This window comes from Cervus canadensis, chromosome 2 (genome assembly GCF_019320065.1).
Source record: "Cervus canadensis isolate Bull #8, Minnesota chromosome 2, ASM1932006v1, whole genome shotgun sequence".
Taxonomy (NCBI): domain Eukaryota; kingdom Metazoa; phylum Chordata; class Mammalia; order Artiodactyla; family Cervidae; genus Cervus; species Cervus canadensis.
In genome coordinates this window covers 66832519-66855466 of record NC_057387.1, presented here as the reverse complement: position 1 = coordinate 66855466, position 22948 = coordinate 66832519, and the positions used below count along the sequence as shown (strand labels likewise).

Here is a 22948-nt window from a genome sequence, read left to right as displayed (position 1 = left end):
GTTTGAAAAGAAATTAATCAAAGAATGTTTTTAATTGAATAGATACAGACATCTTAGTGTTCAGTTTTTATTTTAGATAACTTTGTTTCAATATGCATAATGTTTATTAAAAGAAGACAGAAACCTAAATATATATCAATTAGTAATTCTGGCCTATTATTTTTAAAGCTATGATTCTTTTAATTACTTGTCAATCAGATGCAACACATCAAAAATTTAAACTTTTAAAACTTGGGCACATCTTAACAAGACCTTATATAAACAACGGAAGAATCATCTAGGTTTAAGTGTGTGTGAATTCACAGTCCTAAATATGATAAAAATTGTTTTAAGTGCATCGGTTTGATTTCATGAGGTACATGTTCTTTATAATTTCTCTGCTGGAATCATAAAGATAGAAGAAGGGTCAAGGTCAAATTTGTATTTTTCATCTCGAAAGCATCCTTTAAAATATTTATGAAGAGACTAGTATAAAATAAAAATAGTAGATGCACAAGCGTAGGTTGGGATAAATAAATCATATAACCAAAAATAAAGGAATTCAAAAAGAATGTAGATAGGCTTATTGCAGAAGTATTAGAATATCAATGTATGTGCTGAACTGTTCTGATGAATCAGTTGAAAAGATGAAACCATTTACATTAGACTTAGGCAATTCAGTAGAACATGAATGTTAGTCAAAAAGGAATAGCTGAAGAAATAAGGTATTTACTAAATCTACCCTGACATTTTGAATGAAAAAACACATACATACAAGCAAGTGTAAAAGAAAAACAAAAAAAAAGAAAAACAAATACTGTTAGTTATGTATTCCGTAGAGATAGTCTGTCTTTATGAGTTATAAACAAACACGCCTGGAAAAATTCAAGTGGTCTTGCTAAGGAGTTACTGTTTCTGTTCGTGTTTATTTATATTTTCCTGAATTAAAAAAGAATAATAGACCTTTTCTACAAACTTACAGTTACCAGAGGATTAGGGGAAGGGGTTAGAGGTAAATTGTGAGATTGGGCCTGACATATATACACTACTATATTTAAAATTGACAATTAACACTAACCTCCTGTATAGCACAGGGATCTTGACTCAATACTCTGTAATGGTCTGCATGGGAAAAAAAACTCTTTAAAACAAAAGACAAAAACAGAAGAAGTAGAGTTGCATATGTAAAAAGCTAACTTATGATTACCAGGAAGTAAAGGGAAGGGATAAACTGGGAAATTAGGGTTGACATATGCACACCACTATATATAAAACAGATAACTAATAAGAACCCACTATATAGTGCAAGAGACTCTTCTCAATACTCTGCAAAGGCTTCTACGGGAAAAGAATCTAAAAAAATAATGCATGAATATTCAGTTGTGTCCAACTCTTTGTGACCCCATGGACTGTAGCCTGCCAGGTTCCTCTGTCCATGGGGTTTTCCAGGCAAGAATACTGGAGTGGGGTGCCATTTTATCTTCCAGGGTATCTTCCCAACCCAGAAGTCGAACCCACATCTCCTGGATCTTTTACATTGGCACTCAGTTTCTCTAACGCTGAGCCACCTGGGAAGTACCCCCCAAAAAAGGAGTAGATGGTTAGATAGCATCACTGACTCAATGGACATGAGTTTGAGCAAATTCTGGGAGACAGAGTAGGACAGGGAAGACTGGTGTGCTGCAGTCTATGGGATCACAAAGAGCGGGACACGACTTAGCGCCTGAACAACAACAGTATGTTTATGTATAATTGATTCACTTTACTGTACTGCTGAAACTAATACAACATGGTAAATCAACTATATTCCAATAAAAAATTTTTAAAATTAATAAGACCCTTTTGTTAAAGCAGTTGTAGATTTACAGGAATTACTGAGCAGAAAGTATTGAGTTTCCGTATACTCATTCTTTCCTTTCCCCCAGAACAGTTTCCCCTATTATTAATATATCAAATTAGTTTGGTACATTTGTTATCATTGATGAACTGTTATTGATACATTATTAACTAAAATTCAGAGTTTGCATTACTATTTTATAGTTCTGTGGTTTCTTCCAAATATATAATGGCATATATTTACCATTAGAATATCATGCAGAATAATTTCACTGCCCTCAAGATTCCCTGTGTTCCACCTCTTCCCCCTCCCCTTCTCACTGCTCCCCTGGCAACCACTTATCTTTTTACTGTCTCCATAGTTTTGCCTTTCCCAAAATGTAGTTGGAATCATATAGTGTACAGCCTTATCTGACTGACTCTTTAAATTAGCAATACTCATTTAAAGTTATTCCATGACTTTTCTTGGCTTGGTAGCTCCTTTCTTTAATTGCTGGATAAGTTTGCATTGTATGAATGTACATGCACATTTGTTTATTCACCTGTAAAATGCATCTTGATTGTTTCCACTTTTGTGATTCAGTTTTATAGTACAGGACTATATGCATGTGTGCGTGCTAAGTCGCTTTAGTTGTGTCCAACTCTTTGCAGCACTATGGACCATAACCCACCAGGCTCCTCCATCTGTGGCATTCTCCAGGCAAGAATACTAGAATGAGTTGCCATGACCTTCTCCAGGGGATTGTCCTGACCCAGGGATTGAACCTGCTTCTCTTATTTCTCCTGCATTGGCAGACAGGTTCTTTACCACTAGCACCACCTGGGAAGCCCATGGGTCTATAGATGTATAGCCAAATCACATATTGCCTCAGTGATTACCATAGGATAGAACCTACTGAAAATGTGAAACAATCTTCTTTTTGTCTTTATCTCAATTTTCTCTCCTCTTTTCCCATACATGGAATTCAGAGACTCAGAAAATTCCTGGTGAGTATGCATCTCACTTTAAGCCATCTTAAAATAGTGCTCCTCAAAACTTCAAGTAAGCATCTTCTTTAGAATCACTAGGGATGCCTATTAAAATTAGATTCTAAGCCCTACTCCTGATCTACTGCATCAGAGTTTCTGGGTAAAGAGGCCTGGTTTTTGTTTTCACAAAGCTTCTCAGGTAGTGTTTACTCTCACTAAAGTTTGAGAAGTTGAGAAAAATGACTAATGTCATTTTTTTAATTGGGTTTTGTTTTTGATAATATTTGACATTCTGCACTTCTGAAAATCTCAGATCATGCTCGATTTACAGCATGTTATCAACTCAAGGTAAAAAGAAGTAATTTTTACAGAGATATACAGTGCAATGGAGGAAATATTTCCTGCTTCTGTGTGGATTCCCTCCAGGATTCCTTAGGAAAGAAAAGCAGGATTGTTATCCTGGATCATTTACTTATTCCAGCCTTTTCTTCATGTCCCTGAAGGCATCTGTATTGCCGTCAACCCATGACCTTGACTCACAGTCACAAAGGGCTAATAGATAGTTCCTTTGGAAGCAGGAAATTCAATAGCATTTAATATTTTAGGTATTGAGATTATCATTTTCACCATTTTTAGCAAAATTTACTGCCTCAGGGTATAGAAAAATTCAATTGAGTTGTTGATTGGATTTTAAAACCTATTGCAAAAATTGTAGCTTTGAAAGTCAAAGCTTTCATTTGTAAGAGCCAAGCTTTCTGAGATAATAAAAATATTTGCAAAAATTAAAAGGAAAAATCCTAAAAATCAATGCGTTACATTTATGTACCAAAGGGGAATTTGAAAAGACAGTGTAAGATGATATTAGAATTAGCTTTTCCTTCATTGGTAGAGGCAATGCACACCCACTTATACACAGAGTTATAAGGTTTGGAATAGTGGAGAGAGAAATAAGAAAGAAGATCGGGAAAAAACAGATTTAGATGTCCTCAAGAAAGTCAAAAGCCCTGGCTCCCATCCCTGTTCCTCTTGATTCAAGGTATGAAAACTATGGAAATCTGAGAGAAGGGAACTTGTATGTTACTTCCCAAGGTGTAGCTCTGGGAGATTGCCAGCCTCTTTAAAAAGACTATCTAGTTTGGTCTTTAGTACTTCAGGATGGGACTGAATGCTTGGTCTCCAGTACCAAGCATTTAGGAAGTCAGGTGCCTAGGCCAGTGAGCCTGAGAAGAGCATGTCTGGGGAAAGCAAGGACTTTCTGACCTAAAGGAATGGGCATCACACAAGTTCTGAAAGCTGGTATAGCTAAAGTCCTCAAACAAGGAAAATGCTGAGTGCATGGATCAAGTAACCAGAGGCCACCACAGTGTAGCAATCAATGGCCCTGGCAGCATATACTGAGGGAGGAGAAATCAGGAGAATTATATCCAGGGGAGGACAGAGATGTCCATAAGGTTAGATACCGACTTTAACTATATCTGATCAGTATAGAGACCGTCCCTCTGGAACTTAGATTACCTTTGCTGAGAAAAAGTTGTGGGAAATGATTAATTTGCCTAAGCAGTTGCTTCAAAAAGAAGCAGTTATTTGAACATTCAACTTTAACAAATAGGAAATTCATGTGCATTACATTGAAAGTATAGCCTCTAGAGGAGGATTTCAAGATTGACGTGTGTGTATTCTAGGTATAAATAATTACATTATCCAAAAGAAATATATAGTTGAAAATCTCTGGGTTTTCCATTTATTCTACATCATACCCTGAGTTCATTTATATCAATAGAAATATGCATGTACAAGGAGAAATGCCACTGTGAAGTGTAATATCTAACTTGGACTTTAGAATCATATAGACTCAGAATTTATTTCAGATTCCTCTACCTGCTAGCAAATCTGGATTTTCTCATCTACAAGATGAGAATACTATACACCTTGCAGGATTGTATAAGGTATAAATGACAAGATGTATATGAAACACTTAGGTAGTGTCGGGCACGCTAAGCATTCCATCTTATTATCTGTAATCTTATTGTTCTTGTCATTGTTATGTTATGAATTGCTGTTTGCAGAAATCACTGTCTTAGATCCTTATCTGAGACTCACGGTCAATATAATCAACAAGTGATATAAATTAATCATGGTCTATGTTGAGAATTTCTTCCTGGAAAAATAATTTTGTAGCTCTACTGTAGGCCAAATTCACATTCATTTCTATTAGTAGCATGCCATAGGATGTTGATTTCCATTATTTATATTCTATTGAGACAAATTCTATCATGAGTCACCATTTTCCAACAACCTTTACTTTGGCCTAGGAGAAAATGATCCTGAAAGATGATCTAGGTAGTTTTAATAGCTCTTTCTGAACCTCAGATGTAACAGAATGACTTTCTAGATTAAAAGAAATGCCCATCAAAGTACATATGGGTAGATAATCAATGGATAGAGGCAGATAATCATATGGAAACATTTACTCTTTATCTTTGCTATAGCTCTTTTAAATAGACTGATTAATTCCTTTCATGATTTCACCCTTGAAACCACAAACTATTTTGTTCTTTGTCATTGTTGCATGGCATTCCATTTGGCAGTCAGCTTATTTTTAGCCAGACTATCAAAGTATTTTTCAACTGGACTGTCACTGCACTTAAACTTGGAATCTTGCAACCTGAGGAACTGCGCTGGGGAAAAGAAGAAACTTCTAACAAATGGGAAATTATAAATCCAGACCAACGCAAACTTGTACTGGTAATTATTCCTATATCTTTAAATGTAATATAATTCAGTAGGTGATATATATAGTTAACATTTCAATGGAATATCTGCTAATTTTTGCGAGAGGACAAGACAAGATTTATGCAAAAGTGTTAACATTATCTGTGTTAATAATTATCAAATTATTTTTTCTCTGAAAGATCTTTAGAAAAAAATCACAAAATTTCTTATAATACCCTAGTGTTTTAGTTCCTAGGTATAATGCTAAAGAAAAAAATTTGGAATACTGTTGAATATAGGGATTTTAGGATTACATCTTAAGTATCTAGTACTTAAAACCTAAAAACTCTTGTCTAGCAACTAGAGATTGCTATAATTATAATGCAATAAAATCAAATGAAATAAGTCAAATATATTCTTCTATGTAAATATATTATCCAGTATCAAATGGGTTTTTAATTACTACAATTCTATATGATTGCCTTTTAAATATAAACATCTGCATTTTAAGCTCAATCAGTAATTTAAATTAAGTATTGTTTAATTCAGAGTAAGAACAGAGTTTTAATCACTTGTGTGTTATGAGCTGTGTCTACATTTTGCAAAGCACAGCTATGAATCAGTCCCTTTTTGTTTTTCTTTACTAGATGAATGGAAGAAGAAAGTCAGTGAATCTTATGTTATTGTAATAGAAAGATTAGAAGATGACCTGCAGATCAAAGAAAAAGAACTTACAGAACTGAGGCATATATTTGGGTAAAGTTGTCAGAGTTATTATTTCTATTTATGTGTCTTCATTGTTGATCTAGTTTTTAGCTATACCTATGTTTAAAAATGCAACCCATGTAATTTCAACATTAACCTTAGAATATAAGGTTATATTCTAACCTTTCATATAGCCCCTGACCATTCATACCCTAAAATACAAGTATCTTGCCTCATTAAAATATGCCTTGCCTGTTCCCATCACTTAAGTTTAAAGAGAGAGGAACCTGAAGGTTAGCCTTTGAAAAGAAACTGTTGCTGATCTGAATAATCTCTAGAATTAGATCTCTCTTATAAGCCATGCCAACAGCAAACACTAAGACTTCTCTTCTCAAATGGTGATGGAGTACTGGCCACATTTTTCTTTTTGGACTACCAGAGAACTCCAGTTTTATCAAACCCTTTGGTCCCTTGACATTGAAAGGCTGTCCCTTAATGAAACTGAGTATCGCTCTGCCCTTGAACAATCATATAACAATGTGTAATATTGGCTTCAGGCTTTCACTGGGTTTTGTTCCATGATAACAAGATAAAAATAATCTGGCATAGTGTCACAACCTTGTAAGACACAAAATGTTCAGAAAAGAGGGGCAGAGCCCTTATACACACTAGCAACCTTCTGAAGAAATTGAATCTGGCATTGAGAAACAATATATTTTGGAGAGTCAATTTGAGTTAGCTGCCTGACTGAGGAAAAGTCCCATGAAGGCCAGTTAACCATGTTCACTTATAGCTGTGTTAATCGTATAATACATTTATAACAAAGAACTCTATCCATTTTACTTGGAAAATAAAGGTAATAAAGCAATGACCAAGTGACATATTTTTAAGAAAAATTTCAGATATAGTAAACATACAAAGCTGACATAACTAGCAAATAAAACTACCCATGTATAATATAGTTTATATAAAATTGTCAGTGGTTTAATAAGACCTTCACAAGTATTCAGTTTATGGTTTAGGAAATAGTTAATTCTCTATGTTATTTAGCTCAAAATGATTAACTCCATTTTGACACTTTGATGAGATACCCTGGGATGGCTTTTGCAAGTATTATCACATACTGTCTTACGGGAAAACATTTGAAATTCCTATAGAGATGTGATTGACACTGTGGTATAATAGATTTATGCATACATATTAATTTTGTTGGAAAAAAGCTATGACTATAGAAGTTAATCATAAGTCCTCTAGTTCTTATTGACTCAGTTAAATACGCTGAATAAGATGTGATTAAATTGGAGATTTTCCTCAACTTTATTTGTCATTTTTTTTTTTTAATTTGGGAAGTATTGTGCAAATATGTCAAGGCTAATTTAAACAGACATATCCTTCTAAGGATTAAGCTTGAAATGTACTTTTTTTCTCAAATCATATCAACAACAAGTAGCTGTTTCTACAGATCCTGTTCTGGCCTACTTTTCTCCTATATTTCTAGTGTATGTAATAAATGTGACCTCCTTTTTGCTAATTAGTATTGTGGGGGGCATAGGTTAAAGACAGGAATCAGTGTAACTTATAGTTCAGAATTTATCATGCCAGCTATATTCAAGGTGCTATTCCAGATACATTGATATGAACCACTCATTATTTAATCAGCACCATGACCCTGTGTGATAAGTAATATTCATTCTGATGGATAATAAACTAAGGAGTAGAGACGATGGATCTTGTCAAGATCATTTGGTCAAGCATTGAAACTATGATTTGTAGTGAGGTCTACCCAGCTCCATAGAGAGAGCTCTTCCTACCACATCCTGATTCTTGTTCCAGGAGTTCACATTCTGGTTGAGGGGAAACACATATATAAATAACTCACAGAAGACAGTCTATGACAAGTGCTAAGTGGGAGGAAAAACAGGAGAGTTTTCAAATACAAAAGATATGAAGTTTGATGTCTTGATTAATTCATTGGTTTTATAAAGCATTCCAGATAAAAGGCAGAGTTAAGTAAGTATATATAGGCAAGAATGGATGAGTACCATGGAAAGTCTACTACAACCAAGAAAACTTTATGTCTTGACCATTTTATCTAAGTTGAATAAGAAAGCTGTTTCAGTCAGCATTTACAAGCAATGTATCCTTGGTTATATTGCTTTATCTCCTTGAGCCTCATTTACACTGTAAAATGTAATTATGTCCTCACAGGACTTTGAAAAATGATGTCAGATTATGAGTACAGGGCCTAATGCACAGTATGTATTGAATAATTGGAGGTTTTGATTATCATGATTAATTGGATAAATAAGGGCAGTTTGAAAGACTGAAGACCTTATTGACAAGTGGGAGTAACTTTGACAAGTTTATTCAAATTAAGAAGTGAGAAAATTAGGATAAATTGTTTTCACATCAAGAAGATATTTTCAAAAACAAAAATGTAAAATGTTGAAACAATTCAAAATAGTGCCAAAATCTGATATATAACTTTTAAAGATTGCGATCAAGAGGGATTTGAACATTTTTCAGACTAGAGTATTAGGAAGTTCATCAAAATGGATGTCAAAGATGGTAGGGCATTTTGAGGAAAGGAATACTGGTAACCTGGTACTGAGGCCATTAAAGAAGCTGTAGAAATGTCCCATTATCCAGAAGTAATGAGGCTGAGGCCAGGATTACCCACAGCCTAGAATCATGTTTCTCCAAGGGCTAAGGACCTCTAACAGTTTTCTTACAAAAATTTTAGATTCCATCATTCTATCCCATATCAAGTGAATCAGAATCTCTGGGGCTGATTTCCAGAGACCTGAATTTTTAACAAGCTTCCCCAAGTAATACCTTTGCGTGTGAAAAAATGATACTTCAGCTAAAGTTTGGAAACGACATTTCTCGAAAGATATCTAAGTTGCGCTGAGAACTCTGCTTGCTTGGTGAAGGGATGAGGAACATGAAAACAGAAAGCAAGTCAACTAGTATGGTCTATAGAGAGACAAGGAAGCAAACAAACAAAATCCGAGTACTCTGCTCTGCTATCAAGGAAAACAGCATCAGAGGGAAAGAAAGTCAATCCTGCCTAAGGCAAAGTTCTGAGATTTTTTCTTTTCTCTAGAATAAAATGATAGATGACAAGCAAAGAGAAAAAATGGAGTACTGAGAATATATTATAAATTGTCTTACTCATTGGCTCACACACCAAAGTTTTAAAAGTAGTTCAGTTTAAGCAGAATTTCACAGACAGAGGAGCCTGACGGGCTACAGCCCATGGAGTTGCAGACAAAATCGAGTGACTGAAACCAAATATTGTATGAGATCACATTTAATTGAGCATCTAGGACATTTTAGCTGTTAAATCTTGGAATCTTTCTCATGTTTATTCATGCTTTATGTAATGTTAGGAGTACTTCAGTGATGGACAACTCTGTTATGCTGCTTGACATCAGGCTTCCTCTGAACAGGTAGATAGCAAGAAAACTATCAGGTGCCTAAAATGAATCATTTCACACTAGAGTCATAGCTGAAAGATCACTAGTGCAGACATAAGTTTGACTGGTTTTTGTTTTTGTTTTTTACAGTTTTTTGGTTGTTTTCATTTGTTGAGGTTTCTTTATAGCAACTAATCCCATTCATTAAAAGAGACTTTCTGCCTCATTAAGCAAGAATTCAGTTTAGTTACTGACTTCTGTCACATCAAATACACAATCTCCAGTATAGCTTTCACTCACAACATAATACAAAGCAATATAAGTGCTAAACTTAAAAAAGACAAGAGCTAAAAGATGATTGATTATGCCAATTTATAGCAGCTTTGCAAAGGGAACTTGATGTGGGAAAGAAGAGGAATGGGAATTGAATGTTCCTTCACCTTCTATAATAAAGTTGCATTCACTCTTAATTTTGAACATTTCTTAAGATAATAGATGAGAGACTGGAAAAGATGAGGAAATAGAGAAGCAGAAGAAGGAAAGACAAAAGTGGTACCCTGGAGTACATTGTGTGGTTATTTCCTCCTCTGCACCATCTCTTTCTTTGTGTTTATCAATATAATAACACTTACTACTTGGTGTTGTCTTTATCAATTTACAGGTCTGCTATTAACTGGTATTAATATATATGTTCACTAAAGACAGCTTCTTTGTCTATTCAGCTTTATCTATAGTTGTATTTATTTGTAATACCTATTTGTATATCACTTGAAAACAAATTGACAGTTTAATGCCTACCATTTGTCAGGCATCCTACCAGGTATTTTAGTATGCATTAACTCATATAATTTTAATAGTATACATGTAGGGTGCTTTGAACACAGTAACTGGCACATGGACAACACTCAAAACTGTTAGTTAAAAAGTAATAATCATTATTTATGTTCACATCTTTCTGGGGTATATATTGCACTTAGCATTTTATAACTGAAGAAAATAAGGCTAATCAAATTAAACTGGCTTGAACCAGGTTACACATAGTTCTCTCTAACTTAGTACCTTACTCACTTTCACTATCTCTCCCTCTTTTTTTCCTCCCTCTGTTCTTCTCTCCCATCCCATATTGGAGGGAAAAGAAATATGGATTAAAAAAAAGAAATATGGATAATATTATCTTTGAAAACTTTTCACCTTCACAATGCCACTGTACAGTTTTGCTATGTCCTGTGTATTAGTACTGTCCCTACATGTGGGAGTGGAGGAATATAATTTACAATCCCACCCCCACCCCTTGGTGATACATGGACTTCTTCCACGATCTTTGTAAACCACTTACAAGTTGGCTTTCCACGTGCAACTTTTAAAAGACTTCCAATTTAATTGTTTTGTTTCAACATTTTTAAGTCTTTAGAAATTTTAGAACTATGTTTTTCTGATTTCATCATCAAGCCTACTTTTTACCTGCTTAATCTGTAATATATCTATAAAGAGATTCCCAAAGAAGTTATGATTTTTCAGTGCTATCACTTTTCAACATAATCAGAAGAACCCTATTTTTTAATCTTATTTTTAACCTTATTTTGACATTGAGTAGATATACTTTGGTCAATAGTGTATTAACACTTTGAAATTGTGAAATGTCTCACTTTGAAATTGATTAGGTTTAATAAATAAAAATAGTCAAAAGTCTACTCCATGAGAAAGCAGTTGCAATGTTAAGAGGAATTAAAAAAAAAAAAAGGAAAGTTAAAAATAATGAAGGCATTTTCTCAGTTGTATCTTCCTGCTTCTTTTCTTCCTGAAAAGTTCCTCTGGGCCCAGCTGCAGTCCACCGTACTTATCCAACAAATGAAGTATCTCCCCTAGATCTACTTTTTCAGAACTATAAACAATTATAGTTTGTTTTGGATGAATGAATAACTGAATAACTCCAGATAAATAAATGAATAACTCCAGAAGCAATACAAGCTGATCTTGCCTAAGAAGAGTGAAATTATCTATCAGGGTGCTAAGTAGAGAATTGAGGGAGGAAATTACATCTAAATAAAATTGAGTGAAAGATTATTTATTATGTCTGGTAAGGTCATTGTGTTAATTAACAATGAAACAGAAAACAAGCAACAAATAAATAAAAAGATCTCAAACCAAAAAGCAGAGAATTCACACTGTCCCAAGACTGTTTACCTCTCTATATCTTTTCTTGCTTGTCTATATAAAACTTAGTGGGGTTTCCTGGTGGCTCAGATGGTAAAGAATCTACTTACAATGCAGGAGACCCAGGTTTGATCCCTGGGTCAGGAAAATCCCCTGGAGAAGGGAATGGCAACCCTCTCCAGTATTCTTGCCTGGAGAATTCTATAGACCGACAAGCTTGGTGGGCTACAGTTCATGGGGTTGCAAAGGGTTGGACAAGACTGAATGACTACCACTACTACTACTAAGTAAAACTAGTTATGAATAATAGTTTTACAGTAATATTGTGTAAAAACTTTCAAGCAGCTTGATCTCAAACTTACTCACTCACTCTCTCTCTGCCTCTTTCTCTTTAACTTAGTACTTCACTCAGTCTTACTGGCTCTTTCCATTTTTTTTCCATTTTTATCCTCCTTCCCTCCCATCCCATGCTGCCTTCATCTTCCGTTTCTACTTTCCTATCCCTCTTCTCAAATGCAAGGCAAAATAATAAAAAGGTTAAAATAATTAATACCAATAGTTTCAACACTCTAGTAAAAATAATTATTACAGCAGCTAGTACTTACAAAAGTCTTAAAACTAACTCAATTAAACCTCAAAATAACCCTATGAGTTAAGAATTCTCATTGTATCAATTTTATTTCCTTTAATTATACTTTCATTTCAGTTCAGTTGCTCAGTAATGTCCAACTCTTTGCGACCCTAAGGACTTCAGCATGCCAGGTGTCCCTGTCCATCACATACTCCCAGAGATTGCTCAAACTAATATCCATCGAGGTGGTAATGCCATACAGCCATCTCATCCTCTGTCATCCCCTTCTCCTCCAGCCTTCAATCTTTCCCAGCATCAAGGTCTTTTCCAAGGAGTCACTTCTTCACATTAGGTGGCCAAAGTATTGGAGTTTCAGCTTCAGCATCAGTCCGTCCAATGAATATTCAGGACTGATTTCCTTTAGGATTGACTAGTTTGACTTCCTTGCTGTCCAAGGCACTCTCAAGAGTCTTCTCTGACACCACAGTTCAAAAGCATCAATTCTGCAGCACTCAGCTTTCTGTATAGTCCAACTCTCACATCTCTACATGACTACTGAAAAAACCATAGCTTTGAGTAGATGGACCTTTGTTGGCAGAGTAATGGCTCTGCTTTTCAATATGCTGTTTTGGTTGGTCATAACTTTTCTTCCAAGGAGCAAGTGTCTTTTAGTTTTATGGCTGCAGTGACCATCTGCAGTGATTTTGGAGACCAAGAAAATAAAGTCTGTCACTGTTTTCTTTGATTCCCCATCTATTTGCCCTGAAGTGATGGGACCAGATGCCATGATCTTTGTTTTTGAATGTTGAATTTTAAGACAGCTTTCTCACTTTCCTCTTTCACTTTCATCAAGAGGCCCTTTAGTTCTTCTTTGCTTTCTGCCATAAGGGTGCTGTCATCTGCATATCTGAGGTTATGGATATTTGTCCCGGCAATCTTGATTCCAGCTTGTGCTTCACCTAGCCCAGCATTTCACACGATGTACTCTTCATATCAGTTAAATTAGTAGGTTGACAATGTTCAGCCTTGATGTAATTGTTTCCCAATTTGGCACTAGCTCATTGTTCCATGTTTGGTTCTAACTATTGCTTCTTGACCTACGTACAGATTTCTCAAGAGACATGTAAGGTGATGTGGTATTCCCATCTCTTGAAAAATTTTCCACAGTTTGATGTGATCCACACAGTCAAAGGCTTTGGCATAGTCAATAAAGCAGAAGTAGATGTTTTTCTGGAACTCCCTTGCTTTTTCTGTGATCCAACAGAGTGTTGGCAATTTGATCTCTTGTTCCTCTGCCTTTTCTAAATCCAGATTGAACATCTGAACATTCACTGTTCATGTACTGTTGAAGCCTGGCTTGGAGAATTTTGAGCATTACTTTGCTAGCATGTGAGAAGAGTGCAATTGTGCAGTAGTTTGAACATTCTTTGGCATTGCCTTTCTTTGGGACTGGAATGAAAACTGAGCTTTTCTAGTCCTGAGACCACTGCTGCATTTTCCAAATTTGCTGGCATATTGAGTGCAGCACTTTCACAGCATCATCTTTTAGGATATGAAATAGCTCAGCTGGAATTCCATCAACTCCACTAGCTTTGTTTGTAGTGATGCTTCCTAAGGCCCACTTGACTTTGCATTCCAGGATATCCGGCCCTAGGTGAGTGATCACACCATTGTGATTATCTGGTTCATGAAGATCTTTTTTGTATAGTTCTTCTGTGTATTCTTGTCACCTCTTCTTAATATCTTCTGCTTCTGTTAGGTCCGTACCGTTCTGTCCTTTATTTTGTCTTTGATATCATTTAGCTCCAGGAATACAGTAACATGTCAAAAACTTTTTGCAACCTCATGGACTTATACAGTCCATGGAATTCTCTAGGTTAAAGCCCTGGAGAGTATAGCCATTCCCTTCTCCAGAGGATCTCCCAACCCAGGGATCAAACCCAGGTCTCCCACATTGCAGGCAGATTCTTTACCAGCTGAACCACTAAGGAAGTCCAAGAATACTGGAGTGGGTAGGCTATCCCTTCTGCAGCTGATCTTCCCAACCCAGGAATCAAACCAGGGTATCCTGCATTGCAGGCAGATTCTTTACCAGCTGAGTTACCAGGGAATCCCCAACTCTTCTTTATCTACCACCATATCGCAATAATTTTTTAAGGTATGAATGAAAGAATGAATATGCTTCATAGTGTTAGTTTGCAAACTTGATCTTGGAGATACTGGAGAAATGCATTTATGTATATTTCTTGGGTATACATCCTAGGAATAGGTCTTATTGATGATTTTTCTGTTTCTATTGGAGTTTTTTTGGAGGGCAGGTATCAGCAGCATCCATTAAAAACTACACAAGAAGTTACAACCAACCGTTTGAAAACTAAATGATCAATTTTGGAAACTAGATGGCCCATAACAAGATTTGGCCTTCTTTCTACCTTCTTCGCCTTTACCTACATTTCAGCTAATGAATTAATTTAAGAAATGTATCTACCTATCTGGAGATTTTGCCTTTGCCAAGTGTTCAAATGCTAAATTTTAATAAGTTTCCATTTGTGATCATGTCACATATTTCCTTGAAAGGATGGGGTCATGAGAAGAAGTTTCATTGGATCACAAAACTGCATACTTTTCAGGATAAAAGATAAAGGCTAAGGAAAGAGTCCATTATGTTACAAGAAAGAAAGTAACCTTTGGACACAAAACAACCATTTTTAATGATTAAGGACAGAATTTACTATTAGAAGTATATTCATAATAATGACTTCATTTTGATTAGGAACTTCATTCATGCCCCAGCAAGCAGTGTGAACTCATTAGGATATGTTAAGTTATAGTATGGCATGGCAGGTGATGAAAAATGTAAGGGAAAATTAAAAAATAAATTGAGCTTAGAATATTAGAATATGTAAGTGATATTCACTTGGCAGTGAATTTGACATATATAGTTCCTTTAGAAGAAGCAGAAGAAGAGAAAAAGAAATATCTTTCCCAGGAATGATTGCTTTAAAATCTTGACTATTTTAATTGCATGTGTCAAAACAGAAATATTTGAATATAAGCAAACAGGAAGTAAGAATTAGAATTCAAATATAGCCCAAAAGTTACTCTCATTAAAAAAATTACATTCCTGTCATTAAAGTTTAGATTAAAATTTCACTATTAAAATTGCACTCAACTGCCACTGTGGGAGTCTATTTTCTGCTTATTCATTTTGTTGGCATTAACAGAAGCTGCATGAGTTCAGGGAGAATAGAATTCAAGAGGAAAACAAAAATAAGAGACTACAGCTCAGTTTTGACAAAATGCTATTTAGCACTCTATACCGATTCACCCCTGTAATGAAGGACGTGCAGGGTGATTGCTGGGTTGGCTTACAGTCCATGGAGTTGCAAGAGTAGGACACAAATTAGCGACTAAACCACCACTACTATTGATTCACTTATGAGTGGTCAAGTCTAGTATAACTTTAATAAGTTAAAGAATGATTGTTAAATAAAAAGTCTCTAATATAATTCATATTATCAGTCTTATGTAAATAGACATTCATTTGGTGTTTTTTAGAAATAAAACACTGGATGTTAGCACTTTACTTTTCTGTCTATTCAGTATGTACTTCCTTTGCAAAGCTGGTTGGAGCATTAGAGATCAGGATTAATGCTAAGGTCAGTTGCAAGATTCTATCTAGTATGCATATTCCCAAGACTGAGGCACTTAAATGATCTGGGAATTAGTGAGTAGTTTCTATCAAATAGACTGTTGAAAACAACCTGAAACAAGCATTAAGAACAGAGGTGGAGCACACAGTTGATGTTCAGTAGACTCTGTGCCAGACTGATTGAATATATCATCAAAGCTAGATCATGGAAAAAGAAAGCAATTGAGTCTATCTTTATCTTCTCAGTAAAATGATTTTCAGCACAACCGTTATTCCTTTGGATTTTGTTGTTCTTTTAATCTCTCCAGTGTTAATACCTTCCCCATAATAATGATGCTGCTGGACTTGCATCACAAAACCATCATAGTTTGCGCTATTAATCACTGATAGTTGCTCTGAATCACTGATAGGTGCTAGATGTTGCAACAGTGAACTTAAGTCAAAATAGGGAAATTTTGCAGGTTGTCAAATGTGAAAGGTCAAAGAAGGTCAAACTTGGTTTGAAAACTGTGCTAAAATTCTCTCAAGATTTACACTACAAAAGGAAAGTCATATAGTCACAATAAACTTGCTAAAAATCAAAATGACATTTAATAACATATCATGTAACAAATACTATAGTAAGGATTTAATCTCATTTTCTTCACAGAATGTCATATGAATCATTTTAATAATTTTTTAACTGAAGAAAACGAGCCTTGAGGAGGTTAAATAACTTGCTCAAATTGGAGGGGGAAAAATAATTACTTAAAAAAACAGAAACAAGATTTCAATCCTGGTGTATATACAATGCCCATGATTTAAGTACTTACACTGCTGAAATGACTTTTTCCACTTTTAAAACATCAAAACATGGTGGGTATCGCTGCATAATAATAGAGATACACATTGACAAACTAATTTACTCAAGGGTTTATTACTCCAGAGGAGCTCTCAAGTTCTATCTTCTTTCAGCATTTGTCATATACTCCATTATAGTTACCTCACAAGAAAGTACTTTCTCCCATTCTCTCTCAGGCTGAAGGTTTTATGTAGCTCTTTACATTTAACAGAAGGCTTCCCTCTCCTGCCCCACTCCAATGCTCTGTGTTCTGTCTTGTATTCTTATTGTGTGTTTCCTTTGCTGGATGATGACAGGACCAAGGAAGAAAAGCCAAAGCAGTTCAGAGCAATCTTCAATTGCTACTTACAGTTTTCTTTTCCTTTTTATTATGGACACTGAAAGTGAAAATGTTAGTCTGTCAGTCTTGTCTGACTCTTTGAGACCCCATAGACTATAGCCCACCAGGCTCCTCTGTCCATGGAATTCTTCAGGCAAGAATACTGGAGCCATTCATTCCCTTCTCGAGGGGATCTTCCCCACCCAGGGATCGAACCCAAGTCTCCTGCATTGCAGGCAGATTTTTACCATCTGAGCCATCAGGGAAGCCCATTCAGTTCAGTTCAGTCACTCAGTCGTGTCTGACTCTTTGCGATCCCATGAACCACAGCATGTCAGGCGTCCCTGTCCATCACCAACTTCCGGAGTTCACCCAAACCCATGTCCATCACGTTGGTGATGCCATCCAACCATCTCATCCTCTGTCATCCCCTTCTCCTCCTGCCCTCAATCTTTCCCAGCATCAGGGTCTTTTCAAATGAGTCAGCTCTTCACATCAGGTGGCCAAAGTATTGGAGTTTCAACTTCAACATCAGTCCTTCCAATGAACACCCAGGACTGATCTCCTTTAGGATGGACTGGTTGGATCTCCTTGCAGTCTAAGGGACTCTCAAGAGTCTTCTCCAACACCACAGTTCAAAAGCATCAATTCTTCGGCACTCAGCTTTCTGTATAGTCCAACTCTCACATCCATATATGACCACTGGAAAAACCATAGCCTTGACTAGACGGACCTTTGTTGGCAAAGTAATGTCTCTGCTTTTTCATATGCTGTCTAGGTTGGTCATAACTTTCCTTCCAAGGAGTAAGGGTCTTGTAATTTCATGGCTGCAGTGACCATCTGCAGTGATTTTGGAGCCCAAAAAAATAAAGTCTGACACTGTTTCCACTGTTTCCCCATCTATTTGCCATAAAGTGATAGGACCAGATGCCATGATCTTCGTTTTCTGAATGTTGAGCTTTAAGCCAACTTTTTCACTCTCCTCTTTCACTTTCATCAAGAGGCTCTTTAGTTCTTCCTCACTTTCTGCCATAAGGGTGGTGTCATCTGCATATCTGAGGTTATTGATATCTCTCCTGGCAGTCTTGATTCCAGCTTGTGCTTCTTCCAGCCCAGCGTTTCTCATGATGTACACTTCATATAAGTTGAATAAGTAGGGTGACAATATACAGCCTTGACATACTCCTTTTCCTATTTGGAACCAGTTTGTTGTTCCATGTCCAGTTCTAACTGTTGCTTCCTGACCTGCATACAGGTTTCTCAAGAGGCAGGTCAGGTGGTCTGGTATTCCCATCTCTTTCAGAATTTTCCACAGTTTATTGTGATCCACACAGTCAAAGGCTTTGACACATTATGGGCCAAAGGGAAGTCCATTATGGGCACTAATTTCCTACAGATTTTAAGAGAAAAATCCAATCTACCTAGCTTTAAAAGCTGAGTTCAGCTCTTCAGAAAACTGGTGTTATTTGAAATCAAAACTATAGAGAAGATGTCTGTGAATGCATTTCCAAGTCTGGGCTACTGAGTGCACTTTGTTTAGGATTACCTATCAATGAAATATCTCCAAGACATCTATAATACAATTAACTTTGAGAATTTAGATGTCTGGCACAGCCTAAGGCCATGTTATTCCAAGAACCAAATTATTTGTATTATTTGTAATTATCTTGTATTTACAAGAACCAAATTATTTCATAAAGTTTCCATTCATATTATGAAATAGGTATACCATTTACAATTAGGCTCATTTGGGTAGACAATTTAAGTAGTTGTGTTTTCATCAGTTTTTTTTTTTTTTTTTTTTTTTTGCATTGTTCATTGAGGTAGGGGAAAGTGCAAGTAGAAGCAAGTTAAATTCTTAACTATTTTTCATGAAATCCTGGGCTCCTTGCCATATTAACGATTAGTAAAAATGACTTGGAATTTATTGTACTTCTATGTGTGGCATTCCAAAGTTAGTTGAGGTATGTTTCTCAACATGAGTAAATGTGTCTATGGACTTTGCTACTGAGAAGTTGAATGTGGAAAGCAAGAAGGCTAAGGGGGTGGGAAAATTCTGGAATGTTCTTATGTCTCTGAGAACAAACCACTGGACTTGCCATTGCTAATTAAAGCATTTTACTGAGATCCTTCAAATTCCCTAGAATTAGAGGCTTCTCTTTTTAGCAGCACTCTGGAGAATAGCGCCTTTTCTTTTTCTGTTTTAAAATTTCAATAGCTTTTGAAGTTTTTAACTGGGCGCCTTGATAATGTTCTGAATTCATAGTACCTTTCAAGTGTAAGTACTTTACGAATGATAATAGAAGGCTTATTCACCAAAGACTTTGCTATCTCACTAAAGCTGCTGGAGATTTAAATGGCAGGAGGCAGCCTGAAATTAACCTGGGAGGCCAAAGATGTGATCTCATATCTACTGAAAAAAATGTCCTGGCAGTACCAGTGACCTCAAGAGGTCAAGAATTTTAGCTTTACATTTTTTTCAAAGGCTACCTCTGGCTCTCTAGGGCCCTCCTGGGGCAATGGTCTTTGTTCAGACAAAGTCAAGGATTTCATTAAGTGAATCAGTAACACTACTTGTCTTCTCACCTGGGACTGTATCATAGTACCCTATCAGAGTTTAGACCTTCTTTATCTGTGAAATCTGCCCCAGTCAGAGTATAAGAAAATTTTCCTTCAGGCAGAATTTGTAATACAGTGGGACTCTATTCCTGTCTCCAGAATCTTATCAAATGCTACTTTTTTTTTCTTTTTGGAGAGAATTTCTTGAATTTCTCCATAAGTATTATATAAGATATTGCTTGTGAGAGAAATGTTTCCTTTCAAATATCTGTGTTTTCTACTCATACATAAATTTTAATTCATCAGGGTGCCCTGAAAAGTTCAAATTGTACATAGAACGTAACCTTGTATGAGAATCATTAATTTAAACTTGATCTCTCTAATTTTTAATATTATTTCTCATGATTTTAATTGTTCTTCAGCTAGTTGTTGTTTGGTCACTAAGTCATGTCTGACTCTTGCGATCCCATGAACTGTAGCCCACTAGGGTCCTCTGTCCACGGCAATAATACTGGAGTGGGTTGCCATTACCTTCTCTAGGGGATCGTCCCATCCCAGGGATTGAATTCATATCTGCTGCATTGGCCAGAGGATGCTTTACTGCTGAACCACTAGGGAAGCCCCTCTTCATCTAGAGGTATAATCAAAATTATTTTTTCTAGGTACATAAGAATCCTATAAAAGACATATTTCTGAATTTGTAGCAACAAGATTCCTATTATAATTTTTCAAATGAGAAAATGATAAACTAAAAGCTGAAATTTGTAATCATATGTAATTTTTTTTTTTTAGCTCTGATGATGCCTTCAGTAAAGTCAATTTAAATTACCGCACAGAAAATGGTCTATCTCTACTTCATTTATGTTGCATTTGTGGAGGTGAGTGCTTGGAACTCAATACTCTGTGAACTAGTTATATGTATATATGGTCAGTGATTTGAGCTGCTTAATAGTCTACAAGAGAATTCTATTCCTACTCAGTTTTTTCTTTTGCTTTGCTTCAGGTGAAGAAGTAACTAACTTCTAGACAGATATTCCAATTGATTTAACTCTGAATTTAAGTTTTATTGTGTTCCTACCTTGAATCAGGTATGCCTGGAAATTTTTTTAAAGGCATTTTTTTCAGTATCAGGCATGCTAGTCAGGGATTAGGTTAAATTCAGATGCACTTAAAACATTCCCCAAAACATCATCAAGCAATTGCTTCACAATCTGCAGTCAGATATATATACAGTAATAAATGTCAAAGACAAAATCCCAAATTGAAATTTGGTCAAAGTGAAGACTAAGTGAAATTTGGTTCATAACATGTTCTGTTCCGTTCATTAATGTATCCCAAGCATCTAGGATGGTGCCTAGCATATAGCAGGTACTCAATAAATTTACTGAATTGGTAAATGAATACTTTTTTGTTAATCCAAGCTACTATGCTTTGGACTCAGTTTTTAAAAGAACAATAATGTATAAGTATTGACTCTAAATATATCCCATCACCACTCTCCAAACAACATATCTTCCCAAATTTAAACACACCTTTACAACCTTAGTCATTTCCTCCACATTTCTCTGATCTAAATAAACTAATGATGTAGTGATGTTCTGATTTCTATCTAAGCTTTTTCACAAATATTAAATCATTTACTAGGGTGAATGTTTTCATGTTTTTACTTTTTAAAGTATTATTAGAAGAGCACCAAATAAAAAATGTAGCATGAATTCATTAAAATACACAGCACAAAGTTTTCTAAATATAGTAGAATTGTTCACTAATACGTATTAACTGACAACTCAACAAATGGCCTGCAGAACAGCAGTCTGACATTTTCATACATTGGTGTGATGTTTATCATTCCACTAAAGATTAACTTAAAGATTTTTAAGTCACTTAGTCTATCTCCACAATTTGACTTTTCTCAATTTTTTTCTCTAAGGCAACAAGTCACATATTAGAACCCTTATGTTAAAAGGTCTCCGCCCATCTCGACTGACAAGAAATGGATTTACAGCCTTGCATTTGGCAGTTTACAAGGTACACAAGTTTTGTATTAGAACCAAAGATGATGGGCTTTGTTTTTTGTTTGATTTTTCAAATTGGTGATCATGGAAAATATGCAGGGTGGTGGGAGCATTATGTTCTGGATAGAGTTCTAGCTACCTCTTTGTTGAGCAGATATCATCAGAACATATTCACTTTATTGCTTTCCATCTTTATCTCATTTAATTCTCACAAGAACACTGGGAATAAATACTATTATTATCTCAGGGTTACATGGTTATCTAGTGGTTAGCCAGAATTTAAGATCTAACAGCCTGGTTTTCTTGCCAGAGCTCCTTCCAAGGAGACCAAGCTGCCTCAATATAGATGATGAAGCTGCATTTGAGGATGAAGGAAGCACATTGAAGCTGCATTTTTCTGCGTGTTTTCCTGATAAACAAAATATCTCTAGGGCTCCCTTTAGTTTCTTTCTTTTATCATATTTTTGCTTCAGTTGTTTTTTTGTTTTCTTTTTTTTCCTTTGCAGTAGACCTGGGTTTCAACATAATTTCAGTACCTTTAAAAAAAAAGTGGAATGGATAAGCTGGGATACTCAATGTTGGGATAGATCCTTGAGACTGTCATAAATATGAGTTTATTCAACATATAAATTAAACATAAAAGCTCATTTTCTGATTGTAGTAAGCTTCTACTTATTCTGTACTTATTACAAACTAAATACCTCACTAGGTTTTATATACATTATTTCTTTAACATTATAATAACTTAATGAGTTTCCTGTTAGTCTTTATTTTATGGAAAAGGAAATTGAAAATTCAAGTTGGATATCTAGACGGAGAAGCCTGGCATGCTGCTGTCCATGGGGTCGCAAAGAGTTGGACATGACTGAGCAATTGAACAACCAATGATTAGTATCAAGTACAGTTGGCTCTTATTGCATATATTGTTCTTTCTCAATGTCATATGAATCTGTAACAGGATTTTATTCCAGTTTTGTATGTGCAGGTGTGGTAGTGGCTGGGGCAGCGGGTGGGGAAGGGGCAGCTGTTTGCTTGTATCTGGATCATTTTCACTTTGCTTTGCAACCCTTCCCCAACCTTTAGAGAGTTTATCTCAAAGGTTGTGGGGGGAGAGAGCTGATATTCCCATGATTCACACTCACATATATTCTTGTGATTTGTCATGCAAATGTTCTAATCCTCATCCTTTTTCAAGCCCAGTCAATGCTTAGTCAATT

At 35.7% G+C, this 22948-nt stretch overlaps 1 protein-coding gene across 1 annotated transcript in view; it reads left to right on the top strand.

Annotated features, from left to right (window-relative positions):
* LOC122436821 (serine/threonine-protein kinase TNNI3K) overlaps positions 1-22948 on the top strand; it is a 371699-nt gene that overhangs the window by 36468 nt on the left and 312283 nt on the right. The window contains exons 5-8 of the mRNA XM_043460966.1: positions 5373-5529; positions 6144-6252; positions 20509-20594; positions 21647-21744. Of these exons, the coding sequence (XP_043316901.1) occupies positions 5490-5529; positions 6144-6252; positions 20509-20594; positions 21647-21744 (333 nt within the window). The 5' untranslated portion in view covers positions 5373-5489. The remainder of the gene's footprint in view (positions 1-5372; positions 5530-6143; positions 6253-20508; positions 20595-21646; positions 21745-22948) is intronic.